The sequence below is a fragment of the Rhinichthys klamathensis genome, unplaced genomic scaffold (assembly GCF_029890125.1).
Source record: "Rhinichthys klamathensis goyatoka isolate OS25496 unplaced genomic scaffold, OSU_Roscu_1.1 h1tg000223l_1, whole genome shotgun sequence".
In the NCBI taxonomy this organism is placed as follows: Eukaryota; Metazoa; Chordata; class Actinopteri; order Cypriniformes; family Leuciscidae; genus Rhinichthys; species Rhinichthys klamathensis.
In genome coordinates this window covers 493,549-516,939 of record NW_026606747.1, presented here as the reverse complement: position 1 = coordinate 516,939, position 23,391 = coordinate 493,549, and the positions used below count along the sequence as shown (strand labels likewise).

The 23,391-nt window shown below is 38.3% G+C and overlaps 2 protein-coding genes across 3 annotated transcripts in view; one reads left to right on the top strand and one right to left on the bottom strand.

Moving 5' to 3' along the window:
- Window positions 1–7,665: 7,665 nt before the first annotated feature.
- Window positions 7,666–15,370, bottom strand: shox2 (short stature homeobox 2). 2 transcript variants are annotated; one of them, XM_056264670.1, is made up of 6 exons: window positions 15,314–15,370; window positions 13,016–13,768; window positions 11,786–11,994; window positions 9,743–9,800; window positions 9,370–9,458; window positions 7,666–8,969 (listed from the first exon to the last, which is right to left on the bottom strand). In XM_056264670.1, exons 2-6 carry the CDS (start codon window positions 13,263–13,265, stop codon window positions 8,676–8,678), a joined length of 900 nt encoding a protein of 299 aa, XP_056120645.1. In that variant the 5' UTR covers window positions 13,266–13,768; window positions 15,314–15,370; the 3' UTR covers window positions 7,666–8,675. The 2 variants fall into 2 exon arrangements, with proteins under 2 accessions (XP_056120645.1, XP_056120646.1); XM_056264671.1 differs by lacking the exon at window positions 15,314–15,370 and having other exon boundaries at window positions 7,666–8,933; window positions 13,016–13,736.
- Window positions 15,371–15,431: 61 nt separating this feature from the next.
- rsrc1 (arginine/serine-rich coiled-coil 1) overlaps window positions 15,432–23,391 on the top strand; it is a 160,227-nt gene continuing 152,267 nt past the window's right edge. The window contains exons 1-3 of the mRNA XM_056264669.1: window positions 15,432–15,533; window positions 16,228–16,411; window positions 18,400–18,522. Of these exons, the coding sequence (XP_056120644.1) occupies window positions 16,242–16,411; window positions 18,400–18,522 (293 nt within the window). The 5' untranslated portion in view covers window positions 15,432–15,533; window positions 16,228–16,241. The remainder of the gene's footprint in view (window positions 15,534–16,227; window positions 16,412–18,399; window positions 18,523–23,391) is intronic.

Genomic DNA, 23,391 nt, shown 5'->3' with positions numbered 1-23,391 from the left:
CCACATTTAAGTAAAAAAAATTATTCCATTTATGTGTCATTAAAGTTTGAATCTCAGGAAGTAGAGCTGCTGAACAAAATGCATGCTATACACTAACATTTAATCCATTATTATAAAAAAAGTAGGATTTATGTGGAAACACAACTGTTGAATGGCATCACACTCAGCGTTGTAGTCAAGACCAGCTAATTCGAGTCCGAGACATGACGAGTCCATGACTTTGAAGCATGTGGTCCAAGTGAATCCAAGAACATATTTCCTTGGTCTTGTCATGGACTCTGGAGCATGTGGATTCAGTCTTGGATGGGACTTGGCCCTTCTCTGATGTTGGTCTACATCACTGGTCCCACATTAAAAATCAATCCATGTGAAGTGGAAGTTGAGACAGACTTTACTCTTTCAGTTTTGTGACGTATTTCCAAAGTACTGAATAGAGGACAGGGCTTAATTTTAGGGCACCTCCTGAGGCCTGTTGCATGAAGCCAGTTTCAGTTCCTAAACAGGTCAGTTTGGGATTAGTTTGTTTTCTTTTGAGCTCTTTGTGAACCTTAAATTCAGTCGATACACATGCATTGATATAGTCAGATGTTTTAATTCAGCTGCCTTCTCAAACTCTCACTGCAGCAGCAGTATTTATTCTTGCCTTGTGTGTGTTTCATTTCATGATATTCTTTCATAATCTGCAGCAGAGACGTGATTCGTGAATTGCTGTCACATAGTCCGCTTGCTGCACGCGTCACACTTCCAGGTGCACACGCTTCACAATCACAAACTCTGGATTAGTTGACAGAAAACGTTTATTTTGAGCCTGCTGAACCTGACCTAAACCAGGATGGATTTGTATGTTTTGTCAACTCTATCCTACTTTGAAGTTTGTACAGTAGCTTCATGCAACAGGCCTCTGGGTGGGAGAGGTTAAGATGTTCTGCCCAAGATTAACTATGGACTAACTCGCACTGCTTAACTGTTCACCACAAGACTAGTGATGTGCGCTAAGTCCATTTTTATTTAATGTGGACTTTAAAACATTAAAGATAGTTGGAAATCCATGTTTATCTGGTATCAGCTCTTTGCCTAAATGGCAAATCAGAAAGGATGACACTGTCTGTCAAACATTCTGGAGTGTGACCTGTTAAAAGATCCCCCTATACTCATTAAGATAAGATGTAGCGTTTTTAAGGCCCTCTCCAAACTGACAAAGGACTCCTCTTGTGTCTGCGCCACCTCGCACTTGTACTCATCCCACGACAGTGAGACTCCCAGGGTTCTTCTCCTTCTATCTCTTCAGGTTTTATCGCTCACATTCTTCTGTCACATGATGTGCGCACATCCCTTTTTGGTGTTGGGTTTTCATGCAGTCAGGGGCTGATCCAGGGTCAGACGTGACCCCTTCTGACTTCACTGAGTGCAAAGGCAAAAACTGATGTGAGATCAGCATGTTTTCTTCAATAATATGACTCTGCAGAGACATGGAAAGAGCATGTGTGACCGCAGAGTCTTCATATATTATATTGTGAGAAAGAGAAAATGTTCTTTACTTAAAGGAGTAGTTCCCTTCAGAATTAAAATTTCCTGATAATTTACTCTCCCCCACGTCATCCAAGATGTTCATGTCTTGCTTTCTTCAGTCGAAAAGAAATTAAGGTTTTTGAGGAAAACATTCCAGGATTTCTCTCCATATTTTTTGGACCCCATTGCTCCGACCCATTGGAGCAATGGGGTCCAATGGGTCGAAGGTCCAATATCAGTTTCATTGCAGCTTCAAAGTCTCGACATGATCTCAGCCGAGGAATAAGAGTCTTATCAAGCGAAAACATCGGTCATTTTCTAAAAGAAAAAAACATTTATATACTTTTTAACCACAAATGCCCGTCTTGCACATCCATGACTTTACGCATTACGTAATAACATTGGAAAGGTCAGGCGGTGACCTGATGTAGGCGGAAAATGTAGGGTAGGGCGAAAAACTCTCCTCCAACTTCGGACATCGTCCGACATTGTTGTTTTACCTTTTAATATATTTTTTGGGTAAAGGCCGTTTAGGTCAGTACTAACACTATCGGTACTTCCACCTCTCTTCCACTCCGTGACCTTTCAACGTGATTGCGTAATGCATGGGCAAGATGAGTATTTGTGGTTAAAGTATTTAAATGTTTTTTTTTTAAAGAAAACGACCGATGGTTTGACTACATTAGACCCTTATTCCTCGGCTGGGATCGTGTCGAGACTCTGAAGCTGCACTGAACTGCAATACGGACCTTCAACCCGTTGGACCCCATTGAAGTCACTATATAGAGAAAAGGAATGTTTCCCTCAAAAACCTTAATTTCTTTTAGACTGAAGAAAGAAAGACATGATCATCTTGGATGACGTGGGGGTGAGTAATTTATCAGGAAATTTTAATTCTGAGGTGAACTAATCCTTTAAGCACAGTTTTTACTGCTGTCTCAAACAGTGTGATGATTGACAGCACTGTGAGTACAGTGCTAAATTGTTTAAAGTGAACCAAGAGCTTAAATGTTTTAACAAGAGAGAGAGAATAGTAAGTAAAGATTACAGGTGATATAGACGGATTCTGTAGGCATGCTTGCAAAATGCAGTTTTGTATTCAGAACCAGACACACGCACACACACAAGCGCGTGCGCGCCACACCAGCCTTGCACACATGGACGCTAATGCATGGCTATTTAATTAAATGTTGCCAGATCACTGGGCCAAATAGGTAATCCAATAGCTCTGTAGGAGCCGTGTTAAATCCTGTTCCATCAAAGCCCGCTTGCCCCTGACAGCCCCTGTGATGTTTCCCTGGAACATCATGTCTACTTAGTCTGTCTCTTTAAAGACTGTGACATAATTTTATATTGAGTAACAATCTATTCATCTGCATTATCCGCAAACCACAAGCGCACGTTCAGCTGAAATTGACCTGAGCTATTTTTATATATATTTATATTCTTGCCTGCTCAGGTCTATAATAGCATAACCCATTAGAGTGGGTCCATTTAGGGTTTTGTTTAACTTTAAGTTAATCAGGAATTTACTCTGAGCAAGATGATTAGGTTCACTGCTCGTGAGATTCAATTGATAAATAATCTAAATATCACAACTTGAATATCAAACTCTAGACATCTGATAGGCTACTAAAGAGTGTCTGAAAACTTCTGTGTTCCTGTTTGATGCTAAATACACATTTTAAAGTTTGGCTCTCAAAATCTCTGCTTGAACGTTTCGAGAAAAAGAAAGGGTGTTTTTCTTTTGTCTTGCCCTGGTGCAGAAATGGCACAGATTAGGTTTTAAGTCAAGCTTTATGTTAAAGCTGAATTTGTTCCTGGTGGAAAGTGGATCTGTAGAGAATTTCTTTGCCTGGTTTTATGAATTGCCATACTTAGCCAGCTGTTTTGAGACACACTATGTTAATTTCTGTATACAAAACTGACTTCAACAAAGCGATCGAGTTCATACTGAGATTTGTGTAATTCAAGACTCCTAGTATAAATATCACATGACGTGAGTGTATGGTTATTGTCATAGCACATTGTTTCAAAGAATATTCCAATGTTCCTTCTTGATGAAAATATATTCAAGTCAAATAAACAAAATAGAAAATTATGTATGGTTAATTTACAACTTCAACTGGAGGGAATAAACTTACAGTATTACTATCACAAGAATAAATGCGCTTTTACATCTTGTGTGATTTTCACTTTGCATGGGTGAAATGGCCTTTCAGTGCCAGTTAATTGTTCAGTTGTGTTACTGCCAGCTGCAACAGGAATTACATCGCAAATAAATAAATGCTCACAGTCCATAAAAGATTTGCTGGTCCGTCTGCACTACCTAAACAGGATGCTGAACAACAATTCCTCACTTTGTTTGACTTCATTTGGTATTGTGAAGCCTTCTTCCTAACAGATGAATTAAATGGCTGCAAGCGTTGCCATTTTTCCCAGCACTTTATTTGGTCAGTCCCATTGTTTTCATCTGCATCCCATTTGAAATTATACACAGAGAATGGGTCTTTGGTTATGAAGTGGTTCATACTCACTCTCATAGGATAAATCTGAGCGATAGGCTGCTTTAATTGGTCTGTTTGAGCAAGTTTTAGGCAGGTTTCTGTCTCACTTTCACTCCATTTCACACCTTTGAAGTCTCTCTTTCATCTTCTTGCTCTCCCCTGATGTTGCTTGTCTTTTGTCTGATGATGTGCGCACATTTCTCTTTCGCAGCACTAATATATAACAAAGGCAAACCTTTAGAGAGCTACCTTATCTTTGTGTTCTCTCGCTCTCTTCACCTCCTTTCATGAGTGCTTCGGAGTTTGATTCAACATTCATTGACATTTTCTCAAACACACTACCACTCTCTGTCTCTCTTACGGGCTCAGATACATATTCAATATGTCATCTTCAGTGGAGACAGCGAACTTGCATGCTTCAGGTTTCACAATAAAACAACTTAAGTGTAGATGTGGTGCCTCTGTAATGGGTAGACTGTTCGGAGATGACTGTTCAGCATTACTGTCTGTACAGTGGTAAATATAGCAACAGGTCATGAAGCTCAGATATACACCACAGACAGCTCAAGGGATGAGCCTGACCCTCAAAATGCTGCTTCACTTGTCTTATCGTCAACGCAGGGTTAAATGCTTGAAGTTTACAGGGGTTCAAATGGCTCTCGGTATCATTTCTAGGCCATAAAGTGCGGAGATACAGCGTGAACCTCCCACTCCGGTGAGTCACACATCTGCGCATCTTAAAGATCACTGCAGAACGGAGAGAGGAAAGGAAAGAGACGAAGGAGAGGAAGAGGGAGGAATGTGGAGCCGGCACAGAAAGACATGGAGCCAGTGTGGTGTGAAGCCTGTTGACTGAAGAGAGTGTGTGTGTGGGGGGACGATTGCTCGCTCCATCATTAATCTAACAAGTACTTCAGTGTTCCCGTCCTCTTGTCTCCTTGAGTACTTGTAGATTGATAAGACCTAACACTGAGATATAGAGAATAAAAGAAAGAAAAAGAGGACGTTTGCACCTTTAAAATCCAAATGTCAATCAAGTTTAAGTCATTGGACACAACGTTTTGAATTCCTAAAATAATGCTAAAAGAAAATTGTGTGTCAATTTGCTGCAATGGTAAGTTACTGTAAAACATTTGAGTTTTTACAGAACTGGATAAAGCCATTTACTGTAAACAATGTCATTTTCTGTAAATTGACAGTAAAATGTAAGTAATTTCAGCTGTATAATCGGGACGATAAGCTGTGACTACATTACAGTAATGTCTTGTATATTTAACAGATTAACTGTAATAGTGTGTCTTCTTCAGGCACTCGGCATTAATAAATGATGCTGTTGCATTTTTTTTTTTACTGCTTGCTGATTTGTTGCGGTTGTTTTTGTGGCTCATTTTTTTAATGTTCTGGGTTTATCCTAATATAAAAATGATTTGTTTATTGCCACCATTGTCATGTTTTGTGTTATGGCTGAGTGCTAATGTCTGGTTTTCAAGACTACTATAAAAAAAATCTGGCATTGCATATTTTAAAGCATAATTTGGTAGCTCTTCTAATATTGGGAAGGACTTGATAAAAAAATGATAACATCATATTGTTCACCAAATTTATCAGTGTCAGCAAATGTATTCATTTGAAACACTTTTGCACAGGAAGATACTTTACAGCTGTACTGGATCCCCTGAACACTAATCGCCCTAATGATTAAACAATTATTGTTAATAAAACAACAAAACTAAATAGAACCAAATCTCTATGCATTTGGCAGCAACACACAGCACATTCGAGTTTTAGCTATTATTATTATTATGTGTTCCCTGCTCTAACAATTGAGCCAGAGGAAAAGTCAGTTCAACTGTTCTGATAAGTCCCCATGCTTGCCTAAACATGTTCATGTAGTGGCTAATGGGTTTTCCCCCATTGTGGGATCCTACAAAGCAAGGAAATGTACTTATTTTTTGTTTTTATGAAGTAATTAATCGTGTTATGAGAGACTGATTTCCCTGTACAGTTCTAAACGTCGCGTTTTATTTTCTAAAACAGCTCTTGGTTTGAACCTGTAATCTTTGGACTATATGGACAATCTGAAGTTCACTGTTGGCATCCCATTAGTCACTGCATTTTACCATGCTTCTACAATACAGCATCTTTCAAGGCCGGGCAGCAGCTCGAGGAACACATTTCATAATATAATGACATATTGTAATTTCAGAATTTATGTTGTTATTGTCATATTTACTGTGCAATTTGTTAAAGTGCTTTTTGGCAGTATAGGTCTCTAATTTAATTCACTTAATCTTCAAATCACTTTTCTAGCTCAAGTTCAAGGTCATAGCCTAGCATGGTGACTCTCACTTACTAAGAAAACTGCTGTGCGTTTGTAGAAGAAAGGAGAAGAAAAAATGATATCCAATGCTCAATGTCCAAAAACGCTGATAAATGTATCCGCTTATTTTGCTAATTTTGAATAGCCACCTTTCGCCCTCTGTCCTGTACAATCCCCATGCATTCACAAGTTTGTCTGAACTAGACAGTAACAGGAATCAATAATTCAATAGCGCTGGCGTCCGAGTCCACCCCGCGCTGGAGACACAAGCCCTCTTTACACACGCGTTTGTTAAAGCAGGATTAATTAATAGGCCAAAACATTGTGCTTTGTATCCAGACAGTAACCCGAGCAGACAGGTTATTCGCGATAAGAGATGGCGTTTGGTATTTATCCAGTTCCCAAGAGAACCGCTTTAGATCTCGACAGAAGACTGCGAGTGATGTGCCATTCAGAAAGGTACAGTCCATTTTACACATGCAAATACAAGTCAATATGTGATATTAGTATTTAATTTATTAATTTTAAATTAATTTATTACATTTGATTAATTTATTAATTTATTTATCACCATTAGTTTGGCTTTGGAAACAAATAAAATGAACAAAAAAATATTTATATTAAAATATTTATTCCTTTAATTCTTTTTTGGTTTCCTTTTTTTTTTCTAAAGTGATTTTTCCACTGTATACTCTTAAAAATAAAGGTTCCAAAATGTTTTTTTTTTTCCCCACCGTGATGTCATAGAAGAACCATTTTTGGTTCCACGAAGAACCTTTTAGTAAACCGCTCTTAAAAGAATAATCTTTTTCCTTAGTGTGAAGATCCTTTGAATAATCCAAACAACATTTTTCCACTTTAAAGAACATTTTGTGGAACGTAAAGCCCGTTAAAGGCTCTTCATGGAACCATCAATGCCAATAAAGAAGCTTTATTTTTAAGAGTGTAGAATAAGTGTTTGCTATAACGGTTTGCCATATATTTCACATCCAGAACTGAGAGAGGTCCGTGTGATTTTATGACAAATACTTTCCCCCAATATATGTAAAATGTGTATTTACAAATTCATATATGGGCTAATTGATTTTTGACAACATTTTAAAATAATCTGCATAATATAATGCTTAAGATACACAACAGAATCATCCAAACAAAACAGAAACGGGTCGATTTTTAATTAGGCTATTTACTATTTATAATTTATCATTTAAAAGACACCGCCAGCGTTAGTCCAATTCTACAAGTGCAAACGTCTGTTTAATCGTATCCATTACATTAAAAATAAAATAAAACGAATAGGCTACGTATATAGTATGATGACACAGATGCTACAGTTTTTGACATTTATTTTATGAATCGAAAACACGGTGTTTAGGTGAGCTCACGTTTCACAGTCATGATCAAATCAGAGATATCATAAAAATGAGTGCCCGCAGTCGATGCTTTTATAACCCTTATAAAACATACATTTAGATTCACATGGTTTTACACACTGAGAAAGAGATGAAGGGAAAAAAACAGCAATGAAAAATCCAGAGTGCTCCCACAATGCCTTGATGAAGCATAAAACAACCAAAATCATTTTTGTTGGTATTAACATAGGTATTTTACATGTGCCCGTACCATATCAATATTAGTCTATTACCTGAATTTGATTTATACACCGAGAATAAAAGCCTGATGTGTGTTCATATGAATTGGGCATCAATGCAATTGAAACTCTCCATTGAATAATTACCTGATAGTTGATTATTATATTCACAATACACTCAGTAATTATTAATAAGTGAAGGAATGATCGTCATTTCATTTAATGTTCATTTATTTTGCTTCAGAAACCAAAGAGCAAAAACTTGAACTTAAATCGTGTGTTATTATCCGTGAGGACAGAAACGCATGTTCCACACTGGAGTTTTCATGTTTGGCAACAAAAGTGATTTCTGTAATATTTCACAAATATCCACAGAGAAACTTTGTTTCAAATAAAACGAGGCCAGCCTCTTTATTTTCATTATTTTCTAATAACGTAGAATTAAAGCAGAAATGTTGGCGTTGTCACACAAACAGCCGAACAATCGTCCCAGCTGCTTTATATCATTATATTCAGATTCAGCTTCTTCTGCAAAAGTTCAGTAAAAGTTCGACATTTTGTAGTTGTTCCATCCTTCCATCCGTGAAAAGATCCACGTAAAGTTGTCCACTTCACAGTTTGTGTTCTTATAAATAGCCTATCCTTTTTTCCCCTCGCGTGTCCTCCTTCACAAGAAAACATAAATAAAGTGTTTTTCTGTTGTTCACTTCAACAAGCCACCGTTGCGCGCGACGCTTTGTTTGTGACGTCACAGTCCCAGCGCCGCGGCGTGTTTTTTCGCCTTCAGTCTCAGATCCGCGATGCTCGAGTTTTTGTTGGTGGTTTTCGCGGCCGCTGCCGCCGCGACCACTGAAGCTGCTGACGCGGATTCCGCCGCGAGCGTGGCGAGCGGCAGCCCGAACGGCGGCGCGGGAAACATCATGTATGGCGCGTGCGCCGCCAGGTGCGAGTGCAGGTGATGGTGCGCGTGGGCCACGGCGCTGTCCAGCTGCAGCTGAGCCTGCACCTGAAAGGAGAAGGGCGGCACGTTGAGATGACTATCCTATGGACGCACGGGTGGGAAGAGAGGGGAGAAACACATTAACTTAAGAGAGACTCTATGCAGAGCTGTTACTGGGCACTGGATCAATTGCATTTAGGCTATTTATCATAATAAAAATAAAAAAAATCATTCGGACACTTGCATTCCATTGTTTTGGTAACTATGTGCTCCCCTGAATACGATTCAAATCCATAAAGCAAACAGACAAATTCACAAATGTCTTCTCGTCTTTATGTAATAACATATTTATAGGCTATATTCTTCGACAAATTTCTCTCTTATGCTGACATTGCAATATAGATATAGCAATAACAAATGTGTGTGAGCAGAGCGCCATAAAGGATCCACCACACACACTGTCTAAAGTCTTTGGGACCCTCATGTGTTCAGGGTAACTTGCCTGCTGGAATGGCATGCGCAGAGCTCCCACGTTGACATATGGAGCGACGCGACACGCTTCAAACTGACTCGCCGCTCCGATGAGAACCCCTGGAAAATAGTGACATCGAGTTTTCTTTACACGCCACTTTAGCTGGGCAAACGAGAGACTGCACGAACGACTAGATTTTATATTTCACAGTAAATACACATTAAAACATTGTAGGCACAACGTAGATTATAGCCTATTAAAATATTAAATAAACGTATTAAAATATATGAAATAAAAGTAGGCTGTATAAAAAGTCAATTGTATTTAAAAATGTATTAAAACAAAACAGAAAAGCAAAATAAATTGTTGATTTGTTGGTTTATTGTGTTTAAATTCAGCGCACCTTTATGTAACTGGTTTTCCTGCTTTCTGCATTTGGCCCGTCGGTTCTGAAACCAAACCTGAAAGCAGAAGACATTGATTGACAGCTGTTGGTGAGGGCATGTGTACATCCTCCCAAAACGACAACAGTCTCAGTAAAACTCTGTTTCCCCGAGGAGGACCTTCTAAAATATTCATAATGCGTAACCGCACATTTTAATTATTATTATATCTTTATAACGAGCGGCGAGGCCAACTAACTAACCACAAAAACAAACAGATTTGTTCAAATGGTAAACAATCGGAAAGAAACAGAATCTTGATGTAATGCATTTGAAATAGTGCCATAAAATATCGTCTTTCTCCAATGGCTGGATCTATCCAGGGATTAGAGTCCCAGAAGAAGCGAACTGATCCCTTCACAGCATGGGACGATTTAATGTCAGGGGTGGGCAAAAATTGGCACATTAATTGTCTATATCCGAAAGAAAGTTTGCTACATTTTTTGTTTTTGTCTGTTGTTGCCCATATAGCCATGCCACGGGCATTAGAGATTTGGAAATGATTGTGTTATGCATCTGTTTTGAATCACGCGCACTTTCATTGCATTGTTTATTAATTGTGTTTCACCATAACAACGCAGCGATCGACTTTGCATGCATAATATTTCTGCTGTAAGTGAAAGTGGAAACACGATTATAAATAATGAAATGGCCTGGACATTATGACTTCATCCGTTAAAATGGTGTATATGCTTTGAGCCAGTGGTGTGGCCTTGTCTGAGAATACTGAATATGAAAAGAGCATCAGATCTTTATTTGGGTAAAAATGATAGATAATTTATGTAAATCCGCAGGCCTTGCTTGGGACAATGCCTTTTGGTAAGATCCCAAAGAGAGACGATGGTTTAACTTTTTCCAGGGAGGTCTTTTGAGCCCATTTTTAAAAAGGACCAATGTATTCAAAGAGTGAATTTTATATCCCCACCCAAGGAATGAATAGATAAAAGAGAATGAAATAAGATATTGTTTTTTTTTCTTCCCTGATCAATCACAGCAGAGCCAATGTCTATGTTGAATGTCATTATTCGGCTCGGTCGCTCGTCTCTTGTTACACATATATTATGTTTCTGTGCAGATGGTCTTCCCCATCCTAAAAAGCGCGCTACAGATGTTGCCTGCAGGGCCAATGCGCGCGAACCCCGAATCAGTGCTGTTCATTGTTTTCTTCATTATAGCACAGCGCGTTTATTTAAGCGGATTATTAGCACTTTTATTTCCAACAATTTCATCCCACCGTTCGACACATATCCTATGAGCTGATATCTATTTTACATTTGTAAACATGAACTACAATATCGCCGCAAAGAGTGTCCATGTAACATTTTAAACATTAAAGACCAAGCTAGCTCTTTTTATTCATCGATCCTTCAAATTCCATTTACATTTTTAATTCTTAAATAATTAAATAATTAAAAACCCGCTACATCACAGAGCAGTGTTAAAGTTGCCGTGTCATTACATTTAATTCCTGGGTATTTATGCCTAATGACACAGCTGCTATATATATATAAGGTTACACTTTTTTTTAATGTGTCCCTGTTACAGTGTAGCCTAATTATACATTTAAGCCTACTGAGTAATAATAATTAACTAGCCTATAGTAATATGTACTATTATAGGGTTAGGATTGGGGTGTTTGTTACATGTAATTATGTATAATTTATAATTATTACTACAGTATGCTAACATGTGTAACACGGACACTAAAATAAAGTGTTACCATTTATATATATATATATATATAATATAGGCTATATATAAAAAATATATTTATTTATTAGCAGGTCATAATTTTGCACTTAATATGTAATTGCATTTAGCCTGTTACGATCAACATTAGCACTAATCGAAATGATTTCGTCTCTCGCGATGGAAACCATCACTGCCACTACATGCGCACATGACAGCACACACACACACACACACACATATGAAGTGCCTCTCCATACACACCTTGCACATGACAGCACACACACACACACACACACACACACAGGGCTGACCTGCACCCTGGCCTCCGACAGCCCGAGTCTCTGGCTCAGCTCCTCTCTCATGAACGCGTCCGGATAGTGTGTTTCGTCGAACAGTCTCTCCAGCTCATTCAGCTGCTCAAGGGTAAAGTTAGTCCGACTCCTTCTCTGCTTGATTTTAGTCTGTGTCTCATCCTCCAGCGGCTTACAATCCTCTTTGCGTTCTTTCATATCTGTGTTCCCTGAAAGCAGAAATGAACGCTTGATCCAGGGATGTGAAGTGATCGAGGGCAGTATTTGCCCACTGATGTCGGTCACGGATGTTTTGTCCTACACACAGCTCTTTAATTATTTACACACTATACATATGCATGGAGTTTCTCTCTTTGCACCGGATGCTTATGACAGGAATATTATCCTTTTGCGCGTTAAAATGAACAACCTGGCAAAACGGGTCAGTGTTACGAAAATGAAATCAATAAAGACAACAATTAACGTATAGCTGAATGAAAACCCCTGCTGTCAAAATAATAATTAACCTCTATTCAAATGTGGAAATCCAAAACAACATGTTCACAATTATAGCTAAAGTAAGTAGGCTATACTTTTTATCGAAATGATAGGCTAATTCATATGATTATTATTTGATTATTATTATGCTATTATGTTATTGTGGCTGTATGTTCTACTGATATTATTTTAAGTTTCAGACTTGATGAATTATAGGCCTTTATTGTGTCTCATACAAAACGCGTATTGATTTATAATAAACTGCACATTCTTTGTTTGTTTTTTACAGTCATTTCTTTTTCTGTTTAGCAGTAGTTTACAGAAGCAGGCTGTACGGGTATATTTAGCATCAGTCTAGATTGCTATCTAAAGAATAATCTGTAATTCTTCCAAGCCTAGCTACAAACAATATTTACAAACAATATTAATTCAAATATAGGCCCACATGCAACGATCCAATACAATACAGCGCTCAATTTTATCACTTGAGAACTTTTGATTTATTCTCGGCACTTTTGTTTTTCAGGCTCCAGTCATATAATGACAGTGATGCCTGTCAAATTATTAGGTGATTGTCATGCTTCGTGTAGTTTGGATTAAATCAATGTAACTTTAAAATAAATAAAAAATACATATAGCCTATAGGCTATCGAAAGCGAAATTATAAACCTTAAAATACAGAGATAGGCCTATGAAAAAGATCTAGCGTGATTACATGATTTTGCTGATGAATGTCACAGAAAGCAGCCTCACCGTCTGTAAGTTTGGGACTGCTCGAGTCTCTGCTCCTCTCGGACGCGAGCATGTCCGAGTCTCTGGCCGGCGACGAGCGCACGGAGCTCCGCGTGATACTGTTCCCCTCCTCGCGCCCCGGCTCCACCGACAGGCTCTCCCTGTTCCTCCCCGACCCGGTCTCCAGCACCTCCCGGTACGTGATCACTTCCTTCTTTTCCTTCACTTTCTGATCAAACGACTTGGAGACAAACGCGGTAAGTTCTTCCATCACTGCACCCAAGAAGAAGAAGAAGAAAAAACACACTCTTCCCTTTAGATCCTCAGCAGTCTACCATATAAGACATCAACAGTGCTCTCTCTCTTTCTCTCTCTCTCTATCGGCCTGAATGCGAGATGATGCGAGGAGATCTTTCACAATTCCTCTTGTTGCGGACTGTACAGACTTGCTGCCGATTCACTATTGAAGTCACACTATTTATACTTAGCGAAGCGTCTCTGCCCCTTGATCCGCGCGCGTTACCTTCCCTCTCCACGAGCCCCTTCCTTCCCACAGAGAGGGGGGGGGGGCCTTATCTGTCCTTCAGATCCACATCACCCGTCCGTGCTTGCTATTGGCTAAGATTGACAAGAGGAGCAAATTAATGTCATTAAGCTGGACTGGCTAGAGTTTGGAAACACCAGGCGTGATGATGATGATGATGATGATGATGGTCTGAAACTACTGTAAAGGGCACACCGTGGACATCTTATTCCGCAACTCTTTGATCTGAGCTGGAAGACGAGAAGAGCAAAGAGAAATATGCACTTTGTGATCATGGAAGTGACACACACACATCGTTAAGAATTGCATTTTGGCCCGCAATGCTCTTAGAAGAGAAATCTCATCTCCTCTTCACAGAAAACAGCTGCAGGCTTTTTGCCGGATAATTAACAGTCTGTTTTATACAATTGATAATTAATGTAATGATATTATGAATGAGAGTCGTCTTGCATAATTAACGTCTTTTTTAGTGATAGGCTAGTTGTGAATTTAATGATAATATGAAGAACGAACACCTTGAATCGGAATCATTTAAAGAGAATCCAAATGTCCAATTTGAACAATTTACAGGAGTAGCCTAAAGGCTTTTACATGTTCCTGGTCCTGGTCTCGCAGCAGCTTTATTAAATAGCCTCGTGGTCGAAGAGCTTACAAAGTGCTGTATTTACGTTTATTGTTTATTCACAACGTCGCACAGCATTAAAGAGATATTTAGCCTATTAACAAAAAACAACTTTGTATTAATATTTCAGCTATCAAAGGATCTGTTTGATGAATTGCAATTTTATTCTATGCTGCTTTATTGCTATTTAAATAAACAAACTTTGTAAAGTTATTGCATATTTGCATAACAATTGTAAAGCGAAAAAAACAAAAAGTATGGTAAATAACGCGGTAAATGAGATACAAACCTACACGCCTTTAATTGGCAAATCACAGAATTGTCATCACCTCAACTTTAATAATTACCTCACACAAAAATATTGATCTTGTAGGCTATATTCTTACTTCATATAACACTATTCCACGCATTCGATATTATTCAAAACGCAGCAAAAAATAAATGATTTAAGCATTTCACCCTTACACGAAGATAGGCCAATAGCCAAATAATAATAATAGGCAACTTTTCCTAAAATTATAATAGGCTACATTTTTTTAAATTAGCCTAAACTAGCCTAAATGTTAAGTAGCGTCCTATGCCTATCAGTGTGTGTAGGCTATCTAAAAGCGTGCAGTTTTGAGATTAATCGTACATTGTTGTAATCTGTTGGCTTACAGGTCGAGTGAACACATAACCTGCAATATGATTAGGCTAATCTTCAAATCTTTATTTTGGTGTGAGCGTTTGTTTCTTCAAAAGGGACTGAACTATTTAAATACTATCCAGTTTGACTTTATTTAAAAAGCATTTTAGTCGAGCTTTTACCTTCAACATTTGAGACAAACCATCTTTACCTTCACCAATAATTTTTTTAAAAATAATTTGTCTGTCTATATATATGTCCATTGACAGTTGGGCTATAAATTGTGATTTTCTTATTTTGTCTTGCGACAGAAAAGCCTTGTCCATAATAGCCTACATTCCGACAAAATATTAGCCAAAATATTTAACGTTACCTGATCACAAAATTTACGGGCTGTTTCTCTTTTTTTTAAACAAAACATTTCACTCATCCTGCAATTTCTCAACAAACACAATTACAAATAGGTCTTGATCGTGTATCTTATGACGACCTTGTCGCTGAGAAAAAAAAAATGTTGTAAGCTATTACCTTGTTTTATACATGGTTTTATACAGTCTATATTACGCTTATCTTGCGCTTTCCTGGCAAGAGGGTGAAAGCGACTGACGATCGGGTTTGATTTGTAATGCCTGCCGGCTGCGCGCGCATCGATGATCTCAGGATTGCTTACTTTAGTCTGTTGATCGGCTCATGGCGCTGCTCTGTCAGTCGCTGTAATGACACAATAGGAGTGTGTATCGTTGCCTAGGTAAGAGTATGAATATAGATATAAACATCAGTTATTTTCCATATAAAAGTAAAAATATATTAGCAGACGCGCTATTTGTGTGTTGTGTAACGTGTGTTAGAGAAAGCGCCTGGAAATGTGAAAGAAATCGAGCTAGTAAGACTGACAACATTCGGCATTGAAGTGTTTAGCATGTATCGTTACACAGACAGACATGTAAAGGGACGCGGTTTTCATATTCGCATTTGTCCTTTAAAACCATACCTGGCAGCGTTTCTAACGCTAGTTTCGCCTAGTTTTAAGCTTATGTTTGTGTTTTAGTACAGCCTTAGACCTTATGAACGCTAGCAAATTCGTCTTTAACACATTTCTCTCCGTGGGACATACCGACAGTCAATGCAGATAAATAATCATGTGTTTAATCGCTCTTCTCAGCTCATATTACTACTTCAAATAAGAGGAATTAAGAATTTTGTGTTAGATTAAATGAGTGTACTTTTTAATTTTAATTCAGAATGGGGTCTTCACAGCTCTGTAAACTTAGTACATTTAAGTTTCATCCTTGTGCTTGAGCTACTGAACCACAGTAACAGCATGTAGTAGTAGTAGTGGGAAGAAAAACAAAAACATTTTTGATATCTGAACATCTGATAAACATTTTTGTGTCCTACCATCATCAACACAATTTCCCTCTCCATCTCCCCATTTAACCCAGTGACCGGAGTGAACATGGGCCGCCACTCCTCAGACAGTGAGGACAACAGTCGAAGCCGGAGGAAGAGGAGAACGAAACAGCGCTCTTCCTCCTCCAGCTCCACTGAAAGCAGAGTGACCAGCCGCAGCAAACACTCCCGGAGACGCACTCGCTCCAGAGACCGAAACAGAGTCACAGACAGGAGGTGAAGAATGAGATAAAAAGTTTCTCCCTGTAATCTTTCATCAAAATGTAATAACTTGTTCTTCCTCTGAAACCATTTTCTCGTTCGCCTGACATCACAAGCCCTCCTATTTCTCACCCGGGACCAAGCACCTGTCATATACAATTTCTAATAGCCTATACCTGGAAAGAGTTATTCCATTAGCATCCCCGTTTATGTGAATGGCAGTTGCTCGGCTGGCACACTGATCCCGGGAAAAGTGCACGTGTTCCAAAAAAAACGGCCAATGTGACTGATCGCTCGGACACTGCAGCGTTGATCGGCTTGTGTGACCATGAGCTTTTACAGAGTTAGCGGTTGCTCCAGGCTAGTACATGAGGCATGAGGTGAACAACAGCACATTACAGCACAGAATTGTCTCAGTTTAGGGATCTAGACGTTTGGACCAAAGCTGGGTGCAACACATTCTGTTATTGCACTCATACTATCTGCACTCGTACATTCTGTAACTGAACATGTGCCCCAAACAAACAGACACGTGCAGTTTCTTGAACCCAGACGTTGCTTTATGCAGTCACTTAGCACTGTCTGCCTGAGCTCAATTATTCATGACGCTTGCTCTGCTGCCATTATGTACGTGATGGGAAAGAGCTGCTCTCACTGAAAGAAGGATGTCTGTGGAGGTCAAGGAGCTCAATAGAGTGCTGTTGATCAGCCATTGTTCGCATTATCCACACATACATCTGTAGATCTGTTTCGCTCTTTTTAAGTGGCCTGATCTATGTAATTATGCAGACGTTCATGTCCTCATTAACCTCACCTGAAGAGTGTGAACTGCTGTGCCTTCAGCATCGCTCTGTTTGTGATCCCCGGGTATCTGTCATAGTCTGACCAATGGCAGTGTGTGCGAGTGCTGGTTGAACAACTCTTTTGGTTGTGGATTTCGAAAACCTTTAGAGAGGACATTTCATGACTCTAAAAAATTAATATGACGTACCCCCATTATGTAAAAAGTATTTTACACCTGGGATCTTAAACACATTTTCAAGGTAAAACCCAAACATCATGAATTATTAATTCAGTGTTTGAAGGGTTGTCACCACTTTTTACAGTCTGATCTAAACTTGCCTTATATAGACAGTGAAGAAGTTGTTAAAATATTTTTAATAAGAAATAATAAAAGACGATGCCAAATTACTTATGTTTTCTGTTCAAGTATTTCATTTCTTTAATGAGGCTTTTTTCTTCACTATGATGTCGGGAAAAAAAAAACCCGACATGAATTTCAATAAAAAATTAAACCCTGCTAATCAAACAAAAGGTGTATTTGCTCTTTAATGTCTTTCTGAATAAATGAATAGGTTCTGTGGACGTTGACCCACATGCTGTGTGGGTTATGCATTTCTAAAGCAGCACAAACGTTCACTTTGTCCTCAAATGCTGACACAATCACGGAGAGAGACGGCCTGATGCCTGAGCCGGCCGGGTACCATCCCATGCAGAAATGCATAATAAATTTAATTATGGTTTTTAGATAAACATTTTATTTATTCATGATGTGGGGAATGGGCTCGCTCTTTTGATTTAGCTTTTGAAAGTGCCTCTAAGAAGTCCTGGTCCATCAGCTGGAGTAGAGAAGAGGGAAGTTGACACAAGCTCATCGGAGGGAAGGAGGAGAGAGAAATAGAGTTCATTAGTTAAAATAATGCAGGGAGACTGGTCTTTATCCGTGATGTCAGCCTTTCTAAACAGCGCAGAGAGTCATACTGGCGGACGGCTCGAAGCTCAAGACTTTAAACTCTGCTGGGATTATCTGTTTGTCCAAGCAATGGTGGGTGGGCCAGTGTTCATGAAACCTATTTCAAAACGAAACTCTTGAAGCATCTTATACTGACACCTGACTGTCATGAAAAACTTTTGTGATGAGCATTGAACATCTAGATGAGCAGAGAGTGTACTCTGTGGCTGTGTGTGTGTGTGTCTGATGGACTCTGTCACTGGTGTTTCAGACGCAGAAAGCGCTCCAACAGCAGCTCTTCCAGAGGGTCCGTTCACAGGAGGCGGAGCCGAAGCGCAGATAAGGGGCGGAGCCACAGGTCACACAGATCTCAATCCCGCAGTCGAAATAGGAGGTAAGGACGAGCACACTGATTAATATAAATAGTTATGGTAATAATTGTTCCATAATGCTGGTGGAATGAATGTGAGCCGGCGACTTCAGGTGAAACTCGAAAATTAGAATATCGTGCAAAAGTTCATTTATTTCAGTAATGTATATAGACTCATTACATTCAAAGTGAGATGTTTCAAGCGTTTATTTGTTATATAATTTTGATGATTATGGTTTACAGCTTATAAAAAACCTAAATTCAAAATTAGAATATTGTGAAAAGGTTTTCAGAAGCTGTAAGCCATAATCATCAAAATTATAACTTGAAATATCTCACTTTGAATGTAATTTATTTATTTATTTATTAGGATCCCCATTAGCTGATGCAACAAGATACATCCGCTACTCTTCCTGGGGTCCACACAAAATACATAACACGAATAAAACGCACTACACAGATTAACATATTACAAAATATACACAACCAATGCACAATCATACACTAAAACAACAAATTCTCATGGAATACAAATATACATACACTACCGTTCAAAAGTTTGGGGTCAGTGAGAATTTTATTTTTTATTTTTTGGAGGAAAGAAATCAATACTTTTATTTATCAAGGAATAATTAATTTGATCGAAAGTGACAGTAAAGACATTTATAATGTTACAAAAGTCTTTTGAACTTCCTATTCATCAAAGAACCCTAAAAAAAAAAAAAAAAAAAACTGTACAACTGACAGACCAACAACTGTTTCAACATTGATAATAATAATAAATGTTTCTTGAGCATCAAATCCTCATATTATACTGATTTGTGAAGGATCATTTGACACTGAAGACACTGACACTGGTGATGCTGAAAATTCAGCTTTGATCACAGGAATAAATTACACTTTACTATATATTCACACAGAAAACAGCTGATTTACACTGGAATAATATTTAATACTATAACTGATTTTTGTTGTATTTTTAATCAAATAAGCGCAGCCATGGTTAGCAGAAGAGAATTCTTTTAAAAGTATTTAAAATCGTACCGACCCCAAACTTTTGAACGGTAGTGTATGTACACATATATATACACATACATACATACACACACCCATACGTACAGACACACACACACATGATATGCTCTATCCACTAATATAAGCTAACATAAAAAATTCCTTTACTTGTTTTTTAAAACCAATATTATTTTGAGTTTTAACAATATGACCTGGAAGAGAGTTCCATTCAACCATAGCTCTATACAGCACTGTACGTTGTTTTGATGTAATGAGTCTGTATAATATTATCAGTTTCACATTTTAAGTTAAATTACTGAAATAAATGAACTTTTGCACCATATTCTAATTTTTCGAGTTTCACCTGTATATACACGTCAGTCATGCAAAGCAGGGTGTTTGCTGAGGCAAGAATGAAGTATTACACCTCATTCTGCACTGTTTGTGCTGGGCACGTGAATCGTATTTATGATTTTCAACCGGTGGATGATAAAAACAGGCCAAAAATTTTAATATCTACCAGAATCTCATACTTTTTTCCTAAAATGTAAAATTTTCTTTGCAAGGAAAAAATATCACTTTTTATCAGCTAAAATCTAAACATGTTGGCCCCATCATCATCTTCATCTTCATCAGCAGCAGCAACAGTGATTTTCTGCCCCCTCCTCCTCCTCCTCCTCCTCATTCGGGCTCAAATGGTAACATGTGCTTGGCTAATTAGCGTATGACAGGTTGCCATTAAAGACCTTCTGTTCGCAGAGCCACTCACTCTCACAGCTGCTTGTCCTGTGCACATAGATACTCACACTCATTACAGGGGTTATTAGTGTAGATTATTATTGTTTTTGTCTGTATTAATTAAGCACTGGCACAAGCACCCTTGGGTCAGTCCACGTTTGCCTGCCCTTGTGCCTGTTTGGAGCTTGGAAGAAAAAGGGGGCACTTAGGTTGATGAATTAATGCAATTAAAATATAATTATCCATCAGCCGTTTATTTCATTTTTTATTTAAAATAAGCTCTCATGCTCATCGACACTCACAGGAATAAGAACTGTAGGCTTTTTGTTTTTAAAGGTAGGCTGTTTCATTAACATTGCAAATGTGTGTTAATGAAGGAGTGTTTTGTTAAACGCTTTAGAAGTGTAAAGATGGCTTTCATAATACATAGAGGAGGCTAAAGCCTTTGTTTACTTGTGCTTGGCTGTAAGAGATGCTGGAATCATTTAAAATTATTCATATCTTAATTAGACTGACACAGATAAACAGGGATTATAGCATCTTGTCCACACTGTATTAAAGGTATTGTTGGTTGCAGTTTCCTCTTAATCCAGTTTTTGGGGCTGAATGAGATTGAGATTATGAGATTATTTGACATGAAATTATTTGATTAGTTAACTATTGGAAATAGTGGCTATTATTGTTTGCACATCTGGGCTGATAACTGTTCTTGGCCATGACCATCGTACCGTTGACTTCCTCCTGGAGGATTGGCCCTGTAATAAATGTAGCATAAACTTACCAAGATAAAGGCATTTAGCTAAATACGTTTCCCCCCCCCCCCCCTAAGTTTAGGTGACGAAGAAACGTGAAAGCTTTTTCACAGCTTTTGGCATCCGAGTGACTGTATGATGTCAGAGTTTGGTTTGTTTAGTTTGTGTGAAAGCTGATTTCTGAACTTGCAGTGGAAACCAAGTAGTTGAGCCAGTGTCATAACAGCCTAAAATGTAATAGATTTATTAGTGTCTCAGGTTTCTTTTTAACGCAAGCTATGTGACCGTACTGTTCACTGTGAACTATTGAGGTCATGTTTGGCATGAAGCAGTTTAAGAGTTCTCTATTTGAAAACAGCCTGAAAAGGACGAGAAATGTGTTTTGAAAATCAAAAATAAAAAATGTTATGTATTCACATGTTATACATTGGATACTACAGGCATTATGGGTTATAGGTAATGTATACAAAGTGTATTTTCTAATGTGACAACATATTCATTCAGCATCTTTAAAGGGATAGTTCACCCATAAATGGAAATCCTCATTTACTCATAACCTGTATGAGTTTCTTTCTTCTGTTGGACACAAAATAATATACTCCATTGACTTCCATAGTATGGAAAAAAATACTATGGAAGTCAATGGGGCCCATCAACTATTTGGGTACAGACATTCTTCCAAATATCTTATTTTATGTCTAACAGAAGAAACAAACTCATACAGGTTATCAACAACTTGAGGGTGAGTAAATGATGACAGAATTTTCATTTTTTGGTGAACTATCCCTTTAAGGTTAATATGAAATATCTACAGGCTCACTACTTAAGTCTTAAAACAAATGCATCTAATAGTCAGTTAAGTATGTACTGTAGCAAACAGTGTACCTTGAAGTAAAGTGCATGTTTAAATGACTAAATTGGAAGAAGATCGCGTGTTGTGTTTTGGAGATTAAGTCAACATTTGTACAGCCCTAATGAGAGCACAATAGCAGGGTTTGAATGAATGTCTAGCTGTATTACAAGTGACTTAAATAGGTTAAATGAAAGCCCTTTCGTTAGTAAGCGTGTTAAGCCATATTAGTTTTCACTATTATTATTTATTTTGAGCCATGTTATTGCATTTTATTTATCCCAGGTTCACCCTAATCGGTGGAAACTGACGGAGCGTGCCTCAAGCGCGCGGCGGGCTAGACAGAGTGAAACGGGTTACCTGGGTCGGGCCAGCGATCTGTCACTGTCGCGTTAAAAAGGTTTGGGTCTAATAATGGCGTTTGGGATGAGGCAGACTGATAAATCAGGTGTGAATTGAGTGGACAGCTCTCTTTGATTGATACACTGACAGGATATGAGCAAGTGCCATACCAGATAGAGAATATGAGAACGGGAAAGAGAAGAAAAGGATAGAGCCTAAGATCCAAGGAGTGGAGGATATTATTCTGAGAATGAGAACAATAACTGCGGCATGGAAATATTGCAGGAAAGAAGATTAGGGCAGTTCAGTTGGGCATATTACACTCCTTGGCCGCCATAAAAAAATAAACAAGTATTGCAAGAGAAAAGCATAAAGTTAGAAACGTGTGGATTCTGGTGTGCGGTTCAGTGTTCACCACTCCGCTCTGAGTAGTCAGAAAATAAAGATGAACCGAGCGGGTACCCATAGAGACTCAGTCTTTCCCCCTTGACATGTAAAACAGACACGAGGAGCTGATAAACCATTAGACGTTAATATCTATTCCCTTTGATCAAGTTTGGCAGCTCATTCAGCCAGGGTACTACTGGGAACCAAATGCTGTTGAATGCATTTCTCTTGCATTATACAGTGGGTTGGTAACTGTAATTGACGCGCATGGGGAATGCACTAAATAGTTACGCTACTTCTGCACATGGCATGTTAGCGCAAATACAAGCATCTTATTCTCTAACAATTGCGCAGCGTCTTAAATACTTCAAGTAAGTCATTGACGTTCCTTTCTGCACAAACACGCCTATACTTAAATAGTTTAATTCATAAAAAGTGCCCCGATCAAGGTGATAAATAAACATAGCATGTATAAAAATATATAATTTGCATATATAAAAAGAGATGTTTGAGTGCTGAAGCAGGTGCTTTTATATATTCTGCCCCATACAGGGCTCTACACTTACATTTATTTTTCTGAGCACTTGGGCTGCTAATTTAAAACATTTAGGAGCACCTTCTGATCAGTGACAGAAATTAACCTTCCCGTTATGAGGCGATATTTGACTCTTTAAAATCACTTGCCGGGGCATTTTTTTTTACCTTTGTAATGGCATTTTTTCTAACCTCTAAATGTGTCATATTTTACATCAAATTCGCACATTTATAAATTGAGTTAAGACACAATCAGGAAGAATAAGTTTCCAATCA